Source organism: Aquarana catesbeiana, linkage group LG03 (genome assembly GCF_042186555.1).
Source record: "Aquarana catesbeiana isolate 2022-GZ linkage group LG03, ASM4218655v1, whole genome shotgun sequence".
Lineage (NCBI taxonomy): Eukaryota > Metazoa > Chordata > Amphibia > Anura > Ranidae > Aquarana > Aquarana catesbeiana.
The window spans coordinates 113,392,161-113,412,547 of NC_133326.1; the positions used below are offsets into that span (position 1 = coordinate 113,392,161).

Below are 20,387 nucleotides of genomic sequence, written 5' to 3' on the forward strand. Positions count from 1 at the left end.
GAGAGTGAAAAATAATTTAATTAATACACAGTATTACTAAAACGAAACAACATATAAAATAACGCCATCTCAGTAGTGAATCGGTAGGGTCATTGCAGCGAACATGCTGGAAAAGAGACAGAAATAAACATCAGAATTTGTGCACGGACAGTACTCAATTTTCTCTTACATAAGGGTGAAAACGGCAAGATGTGCAGTTGCAAAGAAATCAATATTTGCAACCTTATCCACCTTATTAATACTACGCAACCATCTGATACTAGTCATCTCCATCACAAGCATACAAGACTTCTTTTTGAGATCCTGAATGGTGCCAATCCAAGTGGACACCTTATGAATGCCAGGGCTGCTTTTTACATGCCAGCCAAGACATAAGATACTAGTTTGGTGGACTGAAATATTAAAATAAATTGTATTTAATACTTAATGGCCAAGTTCCCCTTTAGGTAAAAATAATAAAGATACAAATTTTTGCTGGAGAAAAATGCAGATTATTTTTATTCCTTGCTAGAGCTTGCAGAGCATTGCACATGCAAGCAGTGGATTGTAGCTGCAATGCCGGGCTCCTGCAGACAAGTCCCCCAGCTTTATGCTTGTACCTCTGTATAGGCTTTCAGTTAGAAAGCTGGAGGACTTGTGGGTGGGCTACAAGGGAGCTCATCAGCGCCCCCGCATTTTAAACTATAAGCCTTTTTCCACGGTGGCAGATTGGACTTACGGTTTCTTCAGATTCCTATGAATGTTTAACGTGGCTGTGCGGACAAAGCCACCCCCATTTTAAATGTGACAGAGGTTGCAGGGGAGAATAAACCCCACCAACTGTCACAGGGGAAGGGGTGAAAGGGGGGGGGGGTCAAGGGGAACATGTTATATCCTAAATACGGGTGTAACATGTTCCAAAAGGTAAACTTGTCCTTTAAAGCCCACTGTAGGGCCATACTTAGCATACTCACATCCCCGCACAGATTCTGACAGCATCTCATTTCCCAGAGAATCATTCTTCCAGTCAGTAGTCTTCATCTGCAACAGAAGATCAAAATAAATCATATGACTTAAGCGAATCAGAAACTGTGTCCATCCTCTTTCCTTTTTTTTTAATTTAAATTAAATATTCTTTATTATTTTCTCAAGTACAAAACATACATTGAAAAATTTACACTGACATATTATCACAAGGTAATAGTTTTATCTTAACTTATAAACCTCCTCCCTTTACTCCCAACCAAACTCTCCTCACCTCCTCCCTTTACTCCCAACCAAATACTCTCCTCACTGCCCCTCACCCCCGTCCTCGCCCTGTGGCTGCTTATACAGGTGTCTCGCATCCTTTATAATCTCACAGTGTCTATCTATCTATGTTGACAAATGTATTTTTTTTTTCTTTCTTTTTCTCTTTCCTTTCTAGTATTCTTACCTGCTCTTTTAAAAATTCTGCACGCTTCATCAATGTTTGAATCTGGAAGACACAGGCAGATTAACAAAACAAGAAAAGAGGGACATTCTGCTCCACTGTGCTATCCAAAACTGTCTGATTCAAAAAGGGTGCTGAAAACATTATGGGTTAGTCTACTCCTGAATTCAAAGCAGATTTGCCCTCTCATGTAGGTAACTTGTCAATCAGCACATGACCACACCTAGTATTGTCCAATGTTTTCTGGATAAACAGCACTGCCTCTGTTGCTGAAACTTTCTCACTGTGAGCTGTAGTGTCTGGGAAGGGGGGCATATAAGAGACAAAGAAAGGAGGATTTGACTCAAGAGTCAAAAGTGGTAAAGGAAGATTTTAGTTTACTTTATGAGGCTTGTGCAACTGGATTTAGCACTTGTTTAGAATGTTGACAGGAGTCTTTAATTGTATTTTTAGTAGTAGCAGTCAAGTTATTAAAGACATGCATATTTTTTCTTTCTATGTAAAGTATTTAGGTGTCCTTTTATGAAACTGAGATCAGCGGCGATCCCGAGTCTCACCGCTGATCTCAGCGCTTTACCAGTTTATGAAACTGAGATAATCAGCGGAGAACATGTTCTCCGCTGATTATCTCAGCACAGTGAGAATTCACAGAAACGGCCAGTTTATGAAGGTGCGATCTCCACACCTCACTGGCGATCTGTGACAGAATTCTCACTTTCTGATTCACCATTTCAGAAGTGGAGAATCAGAGTGAGAAGCCTGAAACTGGCTGATATTCTGGAGAAAGAAAGAAGTCTTTTGACTTCTTTCTTTCACCAAACAGTCAGAGCACACCTTCCCCACCATTACACACCCCAAAACCAGCAGGATAGGAATTTATAGTGTATATATATATATATATATATATATATATATATATATATATATATATATATATATATATATATATATATATATATAAATATATATATAAATATACATCTATATATATATATATATATATATATATATATATATATATATATATATAGCTATATATAGCTACATATATATATATATATATATATATATATATATATATATATATATATATGTATCTATATATAGCTATATATATATATATATTTTTTTTTTAGATGTTCACGTCTCTGGCTGGGTTCACACTTGTGCGATGCGTGAACCAGCGTGATTCCTGTGCGGGTTTTCACATCGCACCTACATTGACATCTGCGCACCACTGCGGGTGTCAATGTAAAGTTAATGACACCCCCAGATCATTTCACAGATCGCAGTGCGAACTATGTAATGGTGCAGGAATCGGATCGCATGGGTGTTCACACCCATGCGATCCGATTCCAGTGCGGACCAAATAAAGGGTCCTGTACCATTTTGGTGCAAATGCAATATGATTTAGGGCCAGTTCCCACTGCTGCGGTGTCCGAGATCGGATGTGATTCGCACCGCAGTGCAAAATTACATCCGATCTCTGTGCGATGCGATTTCAGCCATACAGATAGTATTGCTAAATTTGCATTGCCCTCGGACCAAACTCTTACAGGACCCTTTTTTTGGTCCACAGCAGAATCGGATTGCATGGGTGTTCACACCCATGCGATTCGATTACTGTCCGAGTTTGCAGATCGCACTGCGATATGCGAACTGATTTGGGGGTGTTGTTAACTTTTAGGCCCAGTTCACACTTGTGCGATGCCGGACATCGCACAGGCATCGCATGTTATTTGCAGCACACTGCCATTCACATTACATGCGATGTCTGTGCGGTGCGATATCAGCTGTACAGATAGTATGGCTGATATCGCACCGCATTCGGTGCAAACACGCACAGGACCCTTTTTTCTGTTCGGACCAGAATCGGATCGCATGTGTGTTCACACATATGCGATCCGATTCATGTCCGAACTGTCAGTTCGCAGTGTGATATGCAAGCTGATCTGGGGGTGTCCTTAACAATGTATTGACACTCCCCAGCGATTCGCATATGGCAGTGTGAACTGACATGCGAGTCGGTGCGATGCGGGAACCCGCAGTGGATTCGCAGTGTTCTCGCATCGCACCAGTTTATCAATTTTTATGTTTATCTATAATGAAATATATTTTATTTTAATTTATTAATAAATATTTATACTTGTATACTTTATTAAAATTATTTTTTTAATGATTATAAATGTATTTTGCATTTATATGAATGGTGTATAGCTGCATTACATATGTGCATTACATTCATTTACTATACACCATTCACATTTAAATAGGGACATGTATGATCTTTAAATATTGATAAAAACAATGTTTTTTTTATAATTAGGTTAATGTATATTGTGTAGGGGGAATTTAACTTTATTATTTTATTAATATGTTGGGGAATAATGTGTGCTGATTTGTGTTAAACTTTTGTATTTTATGGTTCCTCATACTGTAATCCCGCTATATCACGCGAGATTACAGTGAGAGGAGCCATTCTCAGGAGTTCCTGGCGTTTGTAGATCGCTCCTCAACTCAACATGAGAAGCGATCTACACACTTTCATAAACAGGCACTCAGAGGAGAGCGATCTCCTCTGAGAATGCCTGAGAACTGAAAAGCGGTATTTTACCGCACTTTCATAAAAGGACACCTTAGTTTAAATTTTTCTATTTGGTTGCAGGAACTTGTATCCTTGTAGAAGAACATGGTGGAATGACACTTACTTCAGCATGTAGTAACTCCCGTCTCCTTCCAACTGGTTCAGCTGCAAGATGCCAACACAAAATAGATCAAATCAGAATCAGGTCTAAGCCGAATTGCTTTTTTTCCCCCAATAAATGGATGACAGCAGATAAAAAAGGTACCCAAAAATGCAGGATGCCTATCACCAAATACATGAGATTTTCTATAAGCTGGGACAGTGGGGAAACAGTTTATGGGCCAAAAACTAAAACAGAACAGGAGCTCTCCTGTTCTGTGTGCTGGGGTGGAATTTTTTACATGGGAACCTATCTTTTAACATAAACAACAGTACATTGAACAGTCATGGTACAATGAATCACAATCTATGGACTATCATGTTACAAACAGGCATGTCTGAGTTAGTGTAGTGTGTTATAAACATATCCTAATAGTGAGATTGTTCTGTGATATCTAATCACTCTCTGATATCTATGAACATTTTAATTATTGGATATGACCATCTGGTACAAAGACAGTGTCAATACTTGAAAGAATTACATATAACATACAACTATATAACTTCCAATATTCTCAGCAAACAGCAAAATTATCTACTGGTTTCTAAAGACATTTTTAATTACAAATCAAAGTTAGACAAACTGCCATCAATATCAAAGCTTACTTAGGCCCCTTTCACACTTATACGACTTCAAAGTCGCGCAATTTTACCGCGATTTTGAAGCAGTACTACTTTGTACGACTTTGCCACATTTTTGGCATTAACAAATGAAAACATACAGTAGTTGGTATGAATCATGAGGGGGAACTCCACGCCAAGTTTTAAATAAAAAAACTGGCGTGGGTTATCTCCCAGGGGCATACCAGGCCCTTAGGTCTGGTATGGATTGTAAGGGGAACCCCCTACGCCAAAAAATTGGCGTGGGGGTGCCCCCAAAATCCATACCAGACCCTTATCCGAGCATGCAGCCCGGCCGGTCAGGAATGGGGTGGGGACGAGCGAGCGCCCCCCCCCCCTCCTGGACCGTACCAGGCTGCATGCCCTCAACATGGGGGAGTGGGTGCTTTGGGGCTTGGGGGGGCGCCCTGCGGGCCCCCCCCACCCCAAAGCACCTTGTCCCCATGTTGATGGAGGACAAGGGCCTCTTCCCGACAACCCTGGCCGTTGGTTGTTGGGGTCTGCAGGCGGGGGGCTTATCGGAATCCGGGAGCCCCCTTTAATAAGGGGGCACCCAGATCCCGGCCCCCGACCCTATGTGAATGAGTATGGGGTACATCGTACCCCTACCCATTCACCTAGGGAAAAAAGTGTCAATGAGAAAAACACAGTACACAGGTTTTTAAAGTAATTTATTAGGCAGCTCCGGGCTCTTCTTCCAACTTCGGGGGTCCTCTTCCGACTTCGGGGGTCTCTCCGGCGTCTTCTCCTGGTGTCTGCATCTTCTGCCGGCTCCACCGCTATCTTCTGCCGCTCTTTTGCCAGCGGTGGCCCAGACTTCTGGATCGTCTTCTTCCCTCTTCTCTTCCAGAGATGTTGACACGACGCTCTCTCCAGCTGCAATAGTCTTTGAGCTCTCCGCAACGGACTTATATAGGCGGCGACCCCGCCCCCTTATGCCGTCACAGTCCCTGGGCATGCTGGGACTGTGAGGTTTTAGGGGGCGTGGTCACCGGGTGATGACCACGCCCCCTTATGACGCCACAGTCCCAGCATGCCCGGGACAGTGACCTCATAAGGGGGCAGGGTCGCCGCCTATATAAGTCCATTGCGGAGCGCTCAGAGACCATTCCAGCTGGAGAGAGCGTCGTGTCAACATTGGAAGAAAAGAAGAAGGCAGAAGTCCGGGCCACCGCTAGCAATTGAGCTGCAGAAGATAGCGGAGGAGCCGGCAGAAGATCAGGACACCGGGAGGAGACGCTGGAGAGACCCCCGAATTCGGAAGAAGACCCCGGAGCTGCCTAATAAATTACTTTAAAAACCTGTGTAGTGTGTTTTTTCATTGACACTTTTTTCCCTAGGTGAATGGGTAGGGGTACAATGTACCTCATACTCATTCACAAAGGGTGGGGGGGCGGGATCTGGGGGCCCCCTTATTAAAGGGGGCTCCCGGATTCCGATAAGCCCCCCGCCCGCAGACCCCGACAACCAACTGCCAGGGTTGTCGGGAAGAGGCCCTTGTCCACATCAACATGGGGACAAGGTGCTTTGGGGTGCGGGGCCCCGCAGGGCGCCCCCCATGCCCCAAAGCACCCACCCCCCCATGTTGAGGGCATGCGGCCTGGTACGGTCCAGGAGGGGGGGGGGGGGGGCGCGCTCGCTCGTCCCCACCCCCATTCCTGACCGGCCGGGCTGCGTGCTCGGATAAGGGTCTGGTATAGATTTTGGGGGGGACCCCACGACGATTTTTCGGCGTAGGGGATTCCCCTTAAGATCCATACCAGACCTAAGGGCCTGGTATGCCCCTGGGGGGGAACCCACGCCGGATTTTTCATTTAAAACTTGGCGCGGCGTTCCCCCTCATGATTCATACCAGACAGCTGTCAGCACTGCCTGTCGCTCATCGCGAAGGGAAAAAAAAGTTTCTTTCCCGATCAGCAAGCCAGGCTTACAAAGTCGTACTGAAATCGTGTCTATATTATTCAGGCAGGATTTGCATGCTACTTGAGGGTTTAACATTGAGGTCTATGCAGTACAACTCGCATAGAAGTTGGACCAAAGTAGTGCAGGGACTTAAAGTCGTGCCAATATGAATAGTAGTCATTGAAAATCATGGAGAATGACTTGTCATACGATTTTGCAGTACAAAATCGTGGGACAAGTCGTATAAGTGTGAAAGGGGCCTTAGGGTAACACATTGTTAGAGGGGATTTTAAACTAGGCGATGGGGGGGAGGGTCCAGAGACAGTGATAGCCAGCGCGGAAGATATTCCAGAGGGTAGTATTGGGGGCATTAGTGGTAGGTTAACCAAAGCACAAAAACACAAGGTGAGTATAGTAGCAAGTCCAAGTTGCAATCTTGAAACACCCAATACGAGGACAATATGCGACCGGTCTAAACTATGTGGCATGTTCACCAATGCCAGGAGCCTGGCGGACAAGATGGGTGAACTAGAGATACTGTTGTACAAGGAGGATTTGGATTTAGTGGGAATTTCAGAGACCTGGTTCAACAGCTCTCATGATTGGCTGGCAAACATTCAAGGGTATACCCTATACCGCAAGGATAGAGAGGGTAAAAAAGGGGGAGGGGTATGCCTATATATCAAGAATAATGTACAAGTGAATGTGAGAGATGACATCACTGAGGGGGCTAGGGAGGAGGTGGAATCTTTATGGGTAGAGCTCCAAAGGGATGAAGCTAAGGGGAAAATAATACTGGAAGTATGCTATAGGCCCCCTAACCTAAGGGAGGAAGTGGAGACGGATCTCCTATCACAAATTGGATTAGCAGCAAGGATGGGAAGTGTTATCATAATGGGGGATTTTAATTATCCAGACATAGACTGGGCGGAGGGAACCGCGCATTCATTTAAGGCTCGCCAGTTCCTTAATGTCTTGTAGGACAATTTTATGGGTCAGATGGTAGACGCACCAACTAGAAATAAAACATTACTAGATCTACTGATTACCAACAATACAGACCTGATAACAGATGTGGAAATACGGGGCAATTTAGGTAACAGCGATCACAGGTCAATTAGTTTCAGTATAAATCACACAAATAGGAGACATGAAGGGAACACAAAGACAATGAATTTCAAAAGAGCCAACTTCCCTAAACTACAAACCTTGCTAAAAGGCATAAATTGGGATAAAATATTAGGAACAAAGAATACGGAGGAGAGATGGGTTTGCTTTAAGAGCATATTAAATAAGGGCATTAGCCAATGTATCCCATTGGGTAATAAATTTAAAAGAGCGAACAAACATCCTGGATGGCTTAACTCCAATATAAAAATGCATATAAAAGCAAAGGAGAAGGCCTTCAAAAAATACAAGGTTGAGGGATCATCCACAGCATTCAGAATTTATAAAGAATGCAATAAGAAATGTAAGGGTGCAATTAGGATGGCTAAGATAGAACATGAAAGACACATAGCGGAGGAGAGCAAAAAAAATCCCAAGAAATTCTTTAAGTATGTAAACAGTAAAAAAGGGAGGACAGACCATATTGGCCCCATAAAGAATGAGGAAGGACATCTGGTTACAAAGGATGGGGAGATGGCAGAGGTATTGAACTTATTCTTCTCCTCAGTCTTCACGAGTGAATCGGGGGGCTTCAGTAACCAAAACTGCAGTGTTTATCCTCATGACACAACACAGGAAGCACCTACATGGTTAACAGAGGACGGAATTAAAATTAGACTTGAGAAACTTAACATTAATAAATCACCGGGACCAGATGGCTTGCATCCGAGGGTACTTAGGGAACTCAGTCAGGTGATTGCCAGACCGTTGTTCCTAATTTTTACAGACAGTCTATTGACTGGAATGGTACCAGCTGATTGGAGAAAAGCCAATGTAGCACCAATATTTAAAAAGGGCCCAAAAAACATCCCTGGGAATTACAGACCAGTTAGCCTAACATCAATAGTATGTAAACTCTTGGAGGGGATGATAAGGGACTATATACAAGATTTTAGTAATAAGAATGATATCATTAGCAGTAATCAGCATGGATTCATGAAGAATCGTTCTTGCCAAACCAATCTATTAACCTTCTATGAGGAGGTGAGTTGCCATCTAGATAAAGGAAGGCCCGTAGACGTGGTGTATCTGGATTTTGCAAAAGCATTTGACACAGTTCCCCATAAACGTTTACTGTACAAAATAAGGTGCGTTGGCATGGACCATAGGGTGAGTACATGGATTGAAAACTGGCTACAAGGGCGTGTTCAGAGGGTGGTGATAAATGGGGAGTACTCAGAATGGTCAGGGGTGGGTAGTGGGGTCCCCCAGGGGTCTGTGCTGGGACCAATCCTATTTAATTTGTTCATAAACGACCTGGAGGATGGGATAAACAGTTCCATCTCTGTATTTGCAGACGATACTAAGCTAAGCAGGGCAATAACTTCTCCGCAGGATGTGGAAATCTTGCAAAAAGACCTGAACAAATTAATGGGGTGGGCGACTACATGGCAAATGAGGTTCAATGTAGAAAAATGTAAAATAATGCATTTGGGTGGCAAAAATATGAATGCAATCTATACACTGGGGGGAGAACCTCTGGGGGAATCTAGGATGGAAAAGGACTTGGGGGTCCTAGTGGATGATAGGCTCAGCAATGGCATGCAATGCCAAGCTGCTGCTAATAAAGCAAACAGAATATTGGCATGCATTAAAAGGGGGATCAACTGCAGAGATAAAACGATAATTCTCCCGCTCTACAAGACTCTGGTCCGGCCGCACCTGGAGTATGCTGTCCAGTTCTGGGCACCAGTCCTCAGGAGGGACGTACTGGAAATGGAGCGAGTACAAAGAAGGGCAACAAAGCTAATAAAGGGTCTGGAGGATCTTAGTTATGAGGAAAGGTTGCGAGCACTGAACTTATTCTCTCTGGAGAAGAGACGCTTGAGAGGGGATATGATTTCAATTTACAAATACTGTACTGGTGACCCCACAATAGGGATAAAACTTTTTCGCAGAAGAGAGTTTAATAAGACTCGTGGCCACTCATTACAATTAGAAGAAAAGAGGTTTAACCTTAAACTACGTAGAGGGTTCTTTACTGTAAGAGCGGCAAGGATGTGGAATTCCCTTCCACAGGCGGTGGTCTCAGCGGGGAGCATTGATAGCTTCAAGAAACTATTAGATAATCACCTGAATGACCGCAATATACAGGGATATGTAATGTAATACTGACACATAATCACACACATAGGTTGGACTTGATGGACTTGTGTCTTTTTTCAACCTCACCTACTATGTAACTATGTAACTATGAAAGATAAATACACCAGCAAAGTGTGAAAAAAAGTTAGGCTAAAACAGAAGTGCAAAGATAAACTTAAGACTGTAAAAACCATGCTAATTCTTTGCATCAATAGAAATATCAAAGAAATATCGCAAGCAATAACTTTTTGTAAACATATCGCAAGTGAAAAAAAAAAAAAAAAAAAAGAAGCATATTGACTTTGTTGATTTATTCAATGTGAGAATCCCCACAGAGAGATCCTTGATGTACTCCTTGACAGATAATGCTCTCCAGGGTACATCATGTGCAACTTTTTGTGCTGCTTTTCTAGATGAAAAGATGTGTTCTTCTATTTTGATGATGCAGAGGTGGGCCGGTGCCAGCACACGATGAATATTAGATATGTACAGGAGTGTGACTATTCCAAAATGAATGATCAGAAGTCCTTGTTTACAGAGATTTTAGAAATAGTTTAGATTTAAGGCTTTTACCAGCTGTAGTGCCTCTTTATTATATTATATATAAAAACACACACACACACATTATATATATATATATATATATATATATATATATATATATATATATATATATATATATATATATATACACACACACACACACACATACACACACACACACACACAAGTATTACTCACCGCTTAACATTAATATTAGCTCCCCAAGACTCTGCTGGTACAGATCCAAAGCATCAGCAGCCATTCCCTCCTCATCCTGCCAACATATTAAAGAGAAGACATATGAAAATAAATATTAGAAAGGATGTCTTTACGGAAAGCATTATGAAAGCTGTTACCCAAATCTAAGGAGAATTTACCACCTCAAAAGGAGAAGTATGCAAAAAGCAAAAATAGGTGGTACATGTTACTCTCATACTTCCATTGCATTTCTTTCTTTCCTCCGTCCTTTAGTTTTTGCAGTAGAGGCATTTGAACTGTCAGAAAGCAGCCTCTAACGGTTCTCTTGGTTTAAAAGTTTAGAGAGGGCGGATACATTTCCAGCAATCCAGCCCATCTTTCAGTCCCTCCCTCTTTTTGACATGTGGCTGTGCTTGGTGAAGAGGCACATACCTGAGCTGCCATCTAGAGCAGGTACGCTTCTCACGTGCCTCCGTTTCCATGGCATCATGTCCCCAGCTAAAACCCGGAAGCAAAGGCAGGGTGACACAAGCACCAACACCTCTCCCGTGTGCTTTAATGTTTGTTCCTGTGTCCTCCCAAATTCCTCCTCCACATCAAATGTACCTGTTTACTGTGTCAGTTTTCTGAAATGAACATAGTGCTATGTGTAGAGGGCATACCGGTGTTCAGTACATAGCAGGTCTGCAGGTGAGAGGGAAACTGACAACTCCCTGTCCTCTAAATCTAAGGCTCCATTCACTCCTGATCATGGACGGAATCACAGCGATTCTGCCCGTGATTTCAAATAGCTGCAAAAAACCAGCACGCGCTGACGCCCAAAAAAGCTCATGTTCCTTTTTTAAGTGACAAGCGTAGTGCGTTGCGACTGCAGCGTGATTTACTGCGCGACAATTGCGGTGCGATTTGGGTGCCATTAAGAAGTAATGGCATCGCAAACGCGCCCCGTGTTTAGCAGCGATTTGAAATCGCAGGCAGAATTGCGTTGATTCCACCCGCAATCAAGTGTGTAAGTGAGGCAGAGTCCAGGGGTCAGTAGTAAGTGGGACGGTGTTCAGAGAGCATTAGTAAGTGGTGCAGAGAGTTCTGAGGTCTGTATTAAGAGAGGCAGAGTTCAGGGGTCAGTAGTAAGTGGTGCAAAGCATTTAGGGGTCAGTAGTAAGTGGTGCAGAGTTCAGTAGTAAGGGCGGAGTTCATGGGTCAGAGGTGAGGCAGAGTTCAGGGGTCATTAGTATGTGGTGCACAGAGTTTATGGGTCAGTAGTAAGTGGTGCGAAGAGCTCAGAGGTCAGTAGTAAGGGGTGGAGTTCAGAGGTCAGAAGTGAGGCAGAGTTCAGGGGTCAGTAGTAAGTGGGATGGTGTTCAGAGGTCAGTAGTGCACAGTGTGCATTTGAGTCCACTAACCCACATCTGCACACCTGTCAAATTAGGTTCCCGCACCCGCATTTAAAGATGCATGGGGGTGCCATTAAGAATGAATGGCAGCCCCGCACGTCTGTAAAGAGCAGCGCATTTTGCCTGCAGGTGGTTGTGAGTACGGGTGTGATTCCTGCACCCGAAATAGTGTGAACCTAGCCTTAAAAAGGATAAATTAATCTTTTGTAACATGTTAAATATTACACCCATATTCAGGTGTAAACATGTTACAAATACACGGCCCCCTACAGTAAATGTAAGCAATGCTGACAAAAGCCAGTGTTGTATTTTACTTTAAAAATGTATTCTTTGCATTATAATTTTAACAGGAAAGTAGAATATAATATAAAGAGAACTTTCAGCGACTTCTACAGTCACTAATGCCTGCTGCTTTACTGAATGTGTGCTTAGATCGTTCTGCCTGCAACAAGGAGAAGGAGAGCAGCTCTGTGTGTTGTGTTAAGTCTCGGGAAAGAGCAGAGAGCCCAAAGCCGACATCAATCACAGAGAGAAGGAAGAGGGCAGATTCAAACCTCATTGTCGGCATGACACTCCAGGAAAGTCTGTAGTCCCCCCACAGGTAATTAACTCTATTTTAAAACAGAAAGGGTGCACTTTTCAGAGGGCAGGAAAGATTTGTAGATACTAGCAGCTCATAAGGATTAGGATTAAGCAAAAAAAAAAAAAAAAAGGAAACCCATACTTCTCTTTTAAGTAGCACTACATATGCAAATGCAGCATACAACAAGAAAGCAATTCGCTTCTAAGTTAAAGCGGAGTTCCACCCTAAAGTGGAACTTCCGCTCATCGGATTCCTCCCCCCCTCCGGTGTCACAATTGGCACCTTTCAGGGGGGAGGGAGGTGCGGATACCTGTATAATACAGGTATCTGCACCCACTTCCGGGTATAGCTAGCCGCAGACTCCCCGCCCACCCCCGTTGTGTTGTGGGAAATACACAGTTAACACAACACAACGGGGACCAGTGTAGACGGGCAGCGCGACTCGCGCATGTGCAGTAGGGAACCGGGCAGTGAAGCCGCAACGCTTCACTTCCCGAATCCCTCAGTGAGAATGGCGGCGGCAGCACCCGAGGATCGAGGGACGGTTCGGTCTCGGGGGCCGACATCGCTGGACCCCGGGACAGGCGAGTGTCCTTATTTTAAAAGTCAGCAGCTGCAGATACTGCAGCTGCTGACATCTAAACATTTTTTTTTAGCGAAACTCCGCTTTAAGGCAATAGAACATTTTAAGGCAATAAGAATGTATTATACAGATTGTGTGTTACTATCAGACAAATATTACAAATCACAAAGTGTGGAACAAATGTACACACTTGGTGTATCTCTTTCATCTGAAAAATGCAAATTGAGTCAAAGAACACACAAGCTTTACAGTTCCAGTAGCTCAGGATATAATAATCCAAGTCAGATACCTTCTCTAGACTTAATATACCCCAGTAAAGCGGTTTAAAATGTACAGAACTCAAACAGGTGTTTTCTATATATGGTTAGAATGTCTTACATTTCAAACTCTGTGGTCAGTTATAACCTGCTTCTATTTTCTTTAGCTGCTGCAATATATGTTGCCTAAAAGTACCTTTTGTGCACATAACACTATAGTTCTCACACTAATTCTCCACTATTGGTAATTAAAGTGTATCTAAACCCAAGAAAAAAAAAAATATATTGCAGCTTGACCAGTGGCTGCAAGGCCTATTTTTCACCTAGTGATCCTGCCAGTAACACTTACTGCCCTAGGTTCCTCACAGTAATCTATGGAGAAGCAGGTCTGTCACTGTAGGAGAGGGAGTATGTTAGGACTACAAAATACCTTTGAGCCCTCTCTCCATCTCCATTACATGAGTTTTAGTATTTCTGTCAAACCGAACAGTTTTTGTGGTTTTTTTTTTTTGTGCTAATAGAACAGATGTAACAAAACATGTTCAACAGTAAGTATATTTACCAGATCATAAGGGATCAAATAAGAAGTTTGTTGTTGCTTTACCTACACTTTAAGTTGATTAATAACATTCCTCAGATTTATAAACCCCACATGAATCAACAGACTGTGAATAAACTAGACACCGTTTAGCATAGAGGGATTCTACCCTGTTTGAATTTAATTGTACAACATTGAAAAGGTAATAAATGAGCCAGGATGTTATACACCAATTTATTTTGCTGTGTCATACCTTTGCAACAGCAGCTGAGGCCACATCTAAAGCAGCAAACAGACGAGGTTTGTCCTGAGACATTTCTAAACAAAATGACAGCAGATCAGCAGTGAAGATGTATGAAACAAAAATACACATTAGTTGGTAACTAACAGTATATCAATGAAGAGAGAATAAAGCTTCACTGAGCAGGCATTCTTATTCATATCTATTGGGACACGGCTGCTGCTTCCAAATTTGAAACCCGTGTAGTGCGGGTGCTTGTCCCTGAACTCACCCTGGGGGCAGCAGCTGTGCCGCAGTTGCATCCCAATGGACATCATGCAACACCTGTGTATCCCCGTGCTTGTAAAACATGGCCCTGCAAAGGGCAGGGATCAAATCACCCTGTGTGAAAGAGACCACAGACTGAATAAATATCAAAAGATGAAGATTCTGTTAGTCATGCTGACACCACTAGTCCTTTTATAGTGGGATAAACTTTCACACAAAAATTACAACATAAAAGTGTATCACAAACTATTTCAGCTTGCACTGGCTGATTGATAGAAACAATGTTGCAGAATAGTGGAGATTACAAACATGTGTGCAGATCTGTATGTAGGTACAGCAGGAACTGGCCCAATTTCGCTCTGAGTGTTTTTCTATTCAACAGAAGCCAGTCTAATGACTATCTTCTGTCCAACAGTCCTGCTGGAAAACCAGTATTTGATCATCGCTTGCAGCCAACGGCTGCAGCGTTGGTCAGTGTATTCTGTTGGGAAGGGGGGGGGGGGGGGGGGGCCCACTGTCAGAATACAATAGCACAGAAGGGGAGATTACTTGTCCACATTACTTGTGTGGATGTGGGGATCTGTGAGTTTTTATAAATTCCTGTGTATATGCTGCCTTAGTTGCAATTCTGTGAAAGCAATCCCCAGCTCTAAAACACAGCCCTCTGTCCTTATCCACACATAAATAGCTCATAGGCAGTAAAAAAAAAAAAAAAAAAAAAAAAAAAAAAAAAAAAAAGAAATTCAAAAGAAAGTGTTAACCTCCCAATTGGAGGAGCACTAATGCTCTATCTCTATGCTCTAGCCAGTGACATAAGACAGAGCTTTTTTTGCAGTACTGCTGGTAAGTTTGCCTGAGAAGAACTCGAACAGCTTATTGTGATGCACACTAAGAGCCCTTTCACACTGAGCTGCGGGCAGCGTTAGCGGTAAAGCAGCGCTAGTTTTAGCGGCGCTTTAGGTCTGTTTTAACCCCCGCTAGTGGCCAAAGAAAGGGTTAAATGCGCCCGTGTAGCGCCACTGCCAAAGGGCTTTGGCAGTGGTGCCGTTTTATTTCAATGGGCAGGGGCGGCGTATACACCGCTCCTCCACAGCCCCAAAGTTGCTGCTTGCAGGACTTTTAACGTCCTGCCAGCGCAGCGCCCCTGTTTGAAAGCCCTCGGGCTTTCACACTGGGGTGGCAGGGGAGGCGTTTTTCAGGCGCTATTTTTAGCCCTTTAGCGCCTGAAAAACGCCTCAGTGTGAAAGGGGTCTTAGGAATTTCATACAGATCTCAACAGATGTGAGTATATCCATCATTCTGCAACATTGTGTCTATCAATCAGCTGGTGGCACAAGCTGAATGTGGCCTGGTTCACACTGGTGCAACATGCACTCCAACTTTGAGAGCACATGTTGCATGATAAGTCGCGCCCCATTAAGTGCAATGAAGCCGTTCTAATAGGAGCGACTTGAGTCACTCGGACTTAGAAAAAGGTTACTGCACTACTTTTGATGCGACTTCTGCATGAGTTGCATTGACTTCTGTTAAAGCCGCCATATGCAAATTGTGCCGAAGTCACGCTGGGATGTCGGAGCGGAAGTCGTGGCAGTGTGAACCGGCTTTAGTTTGCAATACACTTCTTGAACACAGTTTTCTGTTGTCATTTTTGTATGAAAGTTGATTGTGCGACTAACAGAATCACCTTTCATATTTATTTAGGCTATAGGCGAAAGCAAACGCCACCTGATCTATTATTTGTATCATACCAATGAAAGCAACAGTTTTCTTTTTAAGAAAACATAAAAATGTTATATGAACATTAAAGTGGACTTTCACCCTAAATTTAAAAAAAATAAAAAAAAAATAAATATATATGTATTTTCCCCCACCTTCTCCCCCTCCCAATCATTTGGAGATTTAAAAACAAAACAAAAACAAAAACAAAAAAACTTCATAGCCTTTTTTGTGCCTAGGCACACTAGATGTGTTTCAGGGGTTTGGGACCCATCAGAGCCAAGTAGCACATCTTCACATGAGAAGACAGAGCTGGCATGGAAGTCCAAAACCTTGGTGTGTGTGCCACAGGGGTCTGCTGGGCCATGACAGCTTGGGAGAGCCCTTTAGCACATAACTAACAAAGATGGCAGTGGCAGGGGTGGGGCCCAAACTAAAGGCAACCGTTCCCCTTTAACATTGTAAGCTATGAAAAAAATGAACTGCAGCCACAACAAAGAAAAGTACATAACTATCACAAGTGAAATACAAAACTAAGCAACAAGTCATTGTGAAAGGCTTGTCATACAAGTCACCCAATATTTCACAAACAGCAACACATTTATACCCCAACACAAGAGCCATTAGTCCAAAACCGGTGGATAGAGCTCACCCCTTTTTTTTTTGGTAAAATCTTTATTTTCAATTTTTGCAGAAAAATAAGACTGTATAGAGCACTGATGGCAAACCTTGGCACCCCAGATGTTTTGGAACTACATTTCCCATGATGCTCAACTACACTGCAGAGTGCATGAGTATCATGGGAAATGTAGTTCCAAAACATCTGGGGTGCCAAGGTTCACCATCACTGGTATAGAGTATACATTCCCAACATACGGGTGTAAACTTATCCATGGTACAAAACCGAATCCGAAAAACTGAAATAGCATCATTAGCAGATGTATTGTAGGAGGCACACCTAAAAATAAAGGCCATCTGCAGGGAATATACAGTACCTCACAAAAGTGAGTACACCCCTCACATTTTTGTAAATATTTTATTCTATCTTTTCAACACTGAAGAAATGACACTTTGCTACAATGTAAAGTAGCGAGTGTACAGCTTGTATAAACATGTAAATTTGCTGTCCCCTCAAAATAACTCAACATACAGCCATTAATGTCTAAACCACTGGCAACAAAAGTGAGTACACCCCTAAGTGAAAATGTCCAAATTGGGCTCAATTAGCAATTTTCTCTCCCAGGTGTCATGTGACTCGTTAGTGTTACAAGGTCTTAGGTGTGAATGGGGAGCAGGTGTGTTAAATTTGGTGTTATCGCTCTAACTCTCTCATACTGGTCACTGGAAGTTCAACATGGCACCTCATGGCAAAGAACTCTCTGAGGATCTGAAAAAAAGAATTGTTGCGCTACATAAAGATGGCCTAGGCTATAAAAAGATTGCCAAGACCCTGAAACAGCTGCAGCATGGTGGCCAAGACCATACAGCGGTTTAACAGGACAGGTTCCACTCAGAACAGGCCTCACCATGGTCGACCAAAGAGGTTGAGTGCACATGCTCAGCGTCATATCCAGAGATTGTCTTAAATATATGTATGGAGTGCTGCCAGCATTGCTGCAGAGGTTGAAGGGGAGGGGGGTCAGCCTGTCAGTGCTCAGACCATACACTGCATCAAATTGGTCTACATGGCTGTCGTCCCAGAAGGAAGCCTCTTCTAAAGATGATGCATAGGAAAGCCCGCAAACAGTTTGCTGGAGACAAGCAGACTAAGGACATGGATTACTGGAACCATGTCCTGTGGTCTGATGAGACCAAGATAAACTTATTTGGTTCAGATGGTGTCAAGCCTGTGTGGCGGCAACCAGGTGAGCAGTACAAAGACAACTGTGTCTTGCCTACAGTCAAGCATGGTGGTCGGAGAGTCATGGTCTGGGGCTGCATGAGTGCTGCCGGCACTGGGGAGCTACAGTTCATTGAGGGAACCATGAATGCCAACATGTACTGTGACATACTGAAGCAGAGCATGATCCCCTCTCTCCGGAGACTGAGCCGCAGGGCAGTATTCCAACACGACAACGAACCCAAAACACACCTCCAAGACGACAACTGCCTTGCTAAAGAAGCTGAGGATAAAAGGTGATGGACTGGCCAAGCATGCCTCCAGACCTAAACCCTATTGAACATTTGTTCGGCGTCCTCAGATGGAAGGTGGAGGAGCACAAAGTCTCTAACATCCACCAGCTCTGTGATGTCGTCATGGAGGAGTGGAAGAGGACTCCAGTGGCAACCTGTGAAGCTCTAGTGAACTTCATGCCCAAGAGGGTTAAGGCAGTGCTGGAAAATAATGGTGGCCACGCAAAATATTGACACTTTGGGCCCAATTTGGACATTTTCACTTAGGGGTGTACTCACTTTTGTTGCCAGCGGTTTAGACATTAATGGCTGTGTGCTGAGTTATTTTGAGGGGACAACAAATTTACACTGTTATACAAGCTGTACACTCACTAATTTACATTGTAGCAAAGTGTCATTTCTTCAATGTTGTCACATGAAAAGATATAATAAAAGAATAAAATATTTACAAAAATGTGAGGGGTGAACTCACTTTTGTGAGATACTGTAATTTATAAAACTAAAAGAAAATGGAAGAAGATGGAAGAGAACCTGAGCGACATTGCACTGTATTACTCTTTTTGCTTTTCTTGGTGTGAGGTTCTCTGGTGGTCCTCAACACACCCTTTTCTGTCCGTCCCTACTCCTTCCTTTTACACCGATTTCACTAGTATATAAGATGTATGCCCTTTTTAAGTCACACCCTACGCTCCTATTGACCACACGCATTTTACAATTTATCTAGATTTTGGAGCAGTTACCAGGCACCATAGTGCATCTCATCATGGACACCCTCTTTTTCTCTCTCCCCTCCCCCTTGATTGTGTGGAGTTTTCCACCTTGGCTGCCCGTAGATATACGTCTCCACTGTTCCCGGCAGTGACATTTCCCAGCTCTTCTCAACCCTCAGTTCTCAGCATCCTATGACTTATTTTGGAGCTGATATGCAAGTCAATTTGGGGTGTTTGGCTTTCTTCCTCCCCCCTTTTTCTCATTTAATTTATTTGAGCAATTTGGAATATCTTTCATATATTTTTTTATAGATATGTTTTCTGCACTTGCTTCTGAAGAAGTGGAACTTTATCCACAAAATGCATCAAGCTATTAAATGCTGTTATCATGCGTTTACAACATTCTACTTATGGATTTCATCCACATGTGTCATAATGGATCATTGTTGTCAATTATATGCATATCAGCCCATCATATCTACAATGTACCATGTCTCATGTGTAATTTATGAATAAACTTATGTATTAATTCATATTTGTGTAAACACACATCTCATATAAAGTCCCAACCCCCCTTTTCTTATTAACCAATAGGAATGGAGGCGTATGCTCGTTTGACCATATGTCTCATTCAAAGTCCCAAACATCCCCCCTTTTTTAGTTCAAAACCAGTGGCTAGAGCTCACCCCTTTTTTTTGTAAAATCTTTATTTTAAATTTTTGCAGAAAAATAAGACAGTATAGAGCAGACATTATTAACTTATTCATGGTACAAAACCGAATCTGAAAAACTGAAATAGCATCATTAGCAGATGTATAGGACATTGTAGGAGGCACACCTAAAAATAAAGGCCATCTGCAGGGAATATATTTATTAGGGTTGTCCCGATACCGTTCTGCTGTCCCCCTCCGTTCTGCTTCTGTCCCCCTCCATTCTTCCTCCATGCCCCCTCCGTTCTGCTGTCCCCCTCCATGTACTCTCTTTTCTGTATGGACAGAGTCAGCTGACTCTGTCCATTCAATAACTGAAACATTGTAACCTCCTGTGATTATGATTTTTCCCTCTATGAATGGAGAGGAGCCGCTGTCTTCTCTCCATTTATTTTCAGTGCAGCTGAGGCTGCAGAGAAAGGGACTAGGAAATCTCTATCCTTGGTCTCTTTCTCTGTCTCAAGGGGGAGATATCAGGGGTCTGTTAAGACCCCTGATATCTCACCAAAGCCCCCAAACAGGGCTAATGAAAAAAAAAAAAAAAAAAAAAAAAAAAAAAAAAAAAAGGTATCGGTAATCGGTATC

At 42.9% G+C, this 20,387-nt stretch overlaps 1 protein-coding gene across 2 annotated transcripts in view; it reads right to left on the reverse strand.

Moving 5' to 3' along the window:
* The window catches only part of ULK3 (unc-51 like kinase 3), a 66,188-nt gene continuing 45,801 nt past the window's right edge, over positions 1–20,387 (reverse strand). For both annotated transcript variants that reach the window (XM_073619015.1, XM_073619016.1), the window contains 6 exons: positions 14,279–14,343; positions 10,671–10,746; positions 4,120–4,160; positions 1,415–1,456; positions 954–1,020; positions 1–106 (listed from right to left, as the gene is read on the reverse strand). In XM_073619015.1, the coding sequence (XP_073475116.1) occupies positions 90–106; positions 954–1,020; positions 1,415–1,456; positions 4,120–4,160; positions 10,671–10,746; positions 14,279–14,343 (308 nt within the window). In that variant the 3' untranslated portion in view covers positions 1–89. The remainder of the gene's footprint in view (positions 107–953; positions 1,021–1,414; positions 1,457–4,119; positions 4,161–10,670; positions 10,747–14,278; positions 14,344–20,387) is intronic.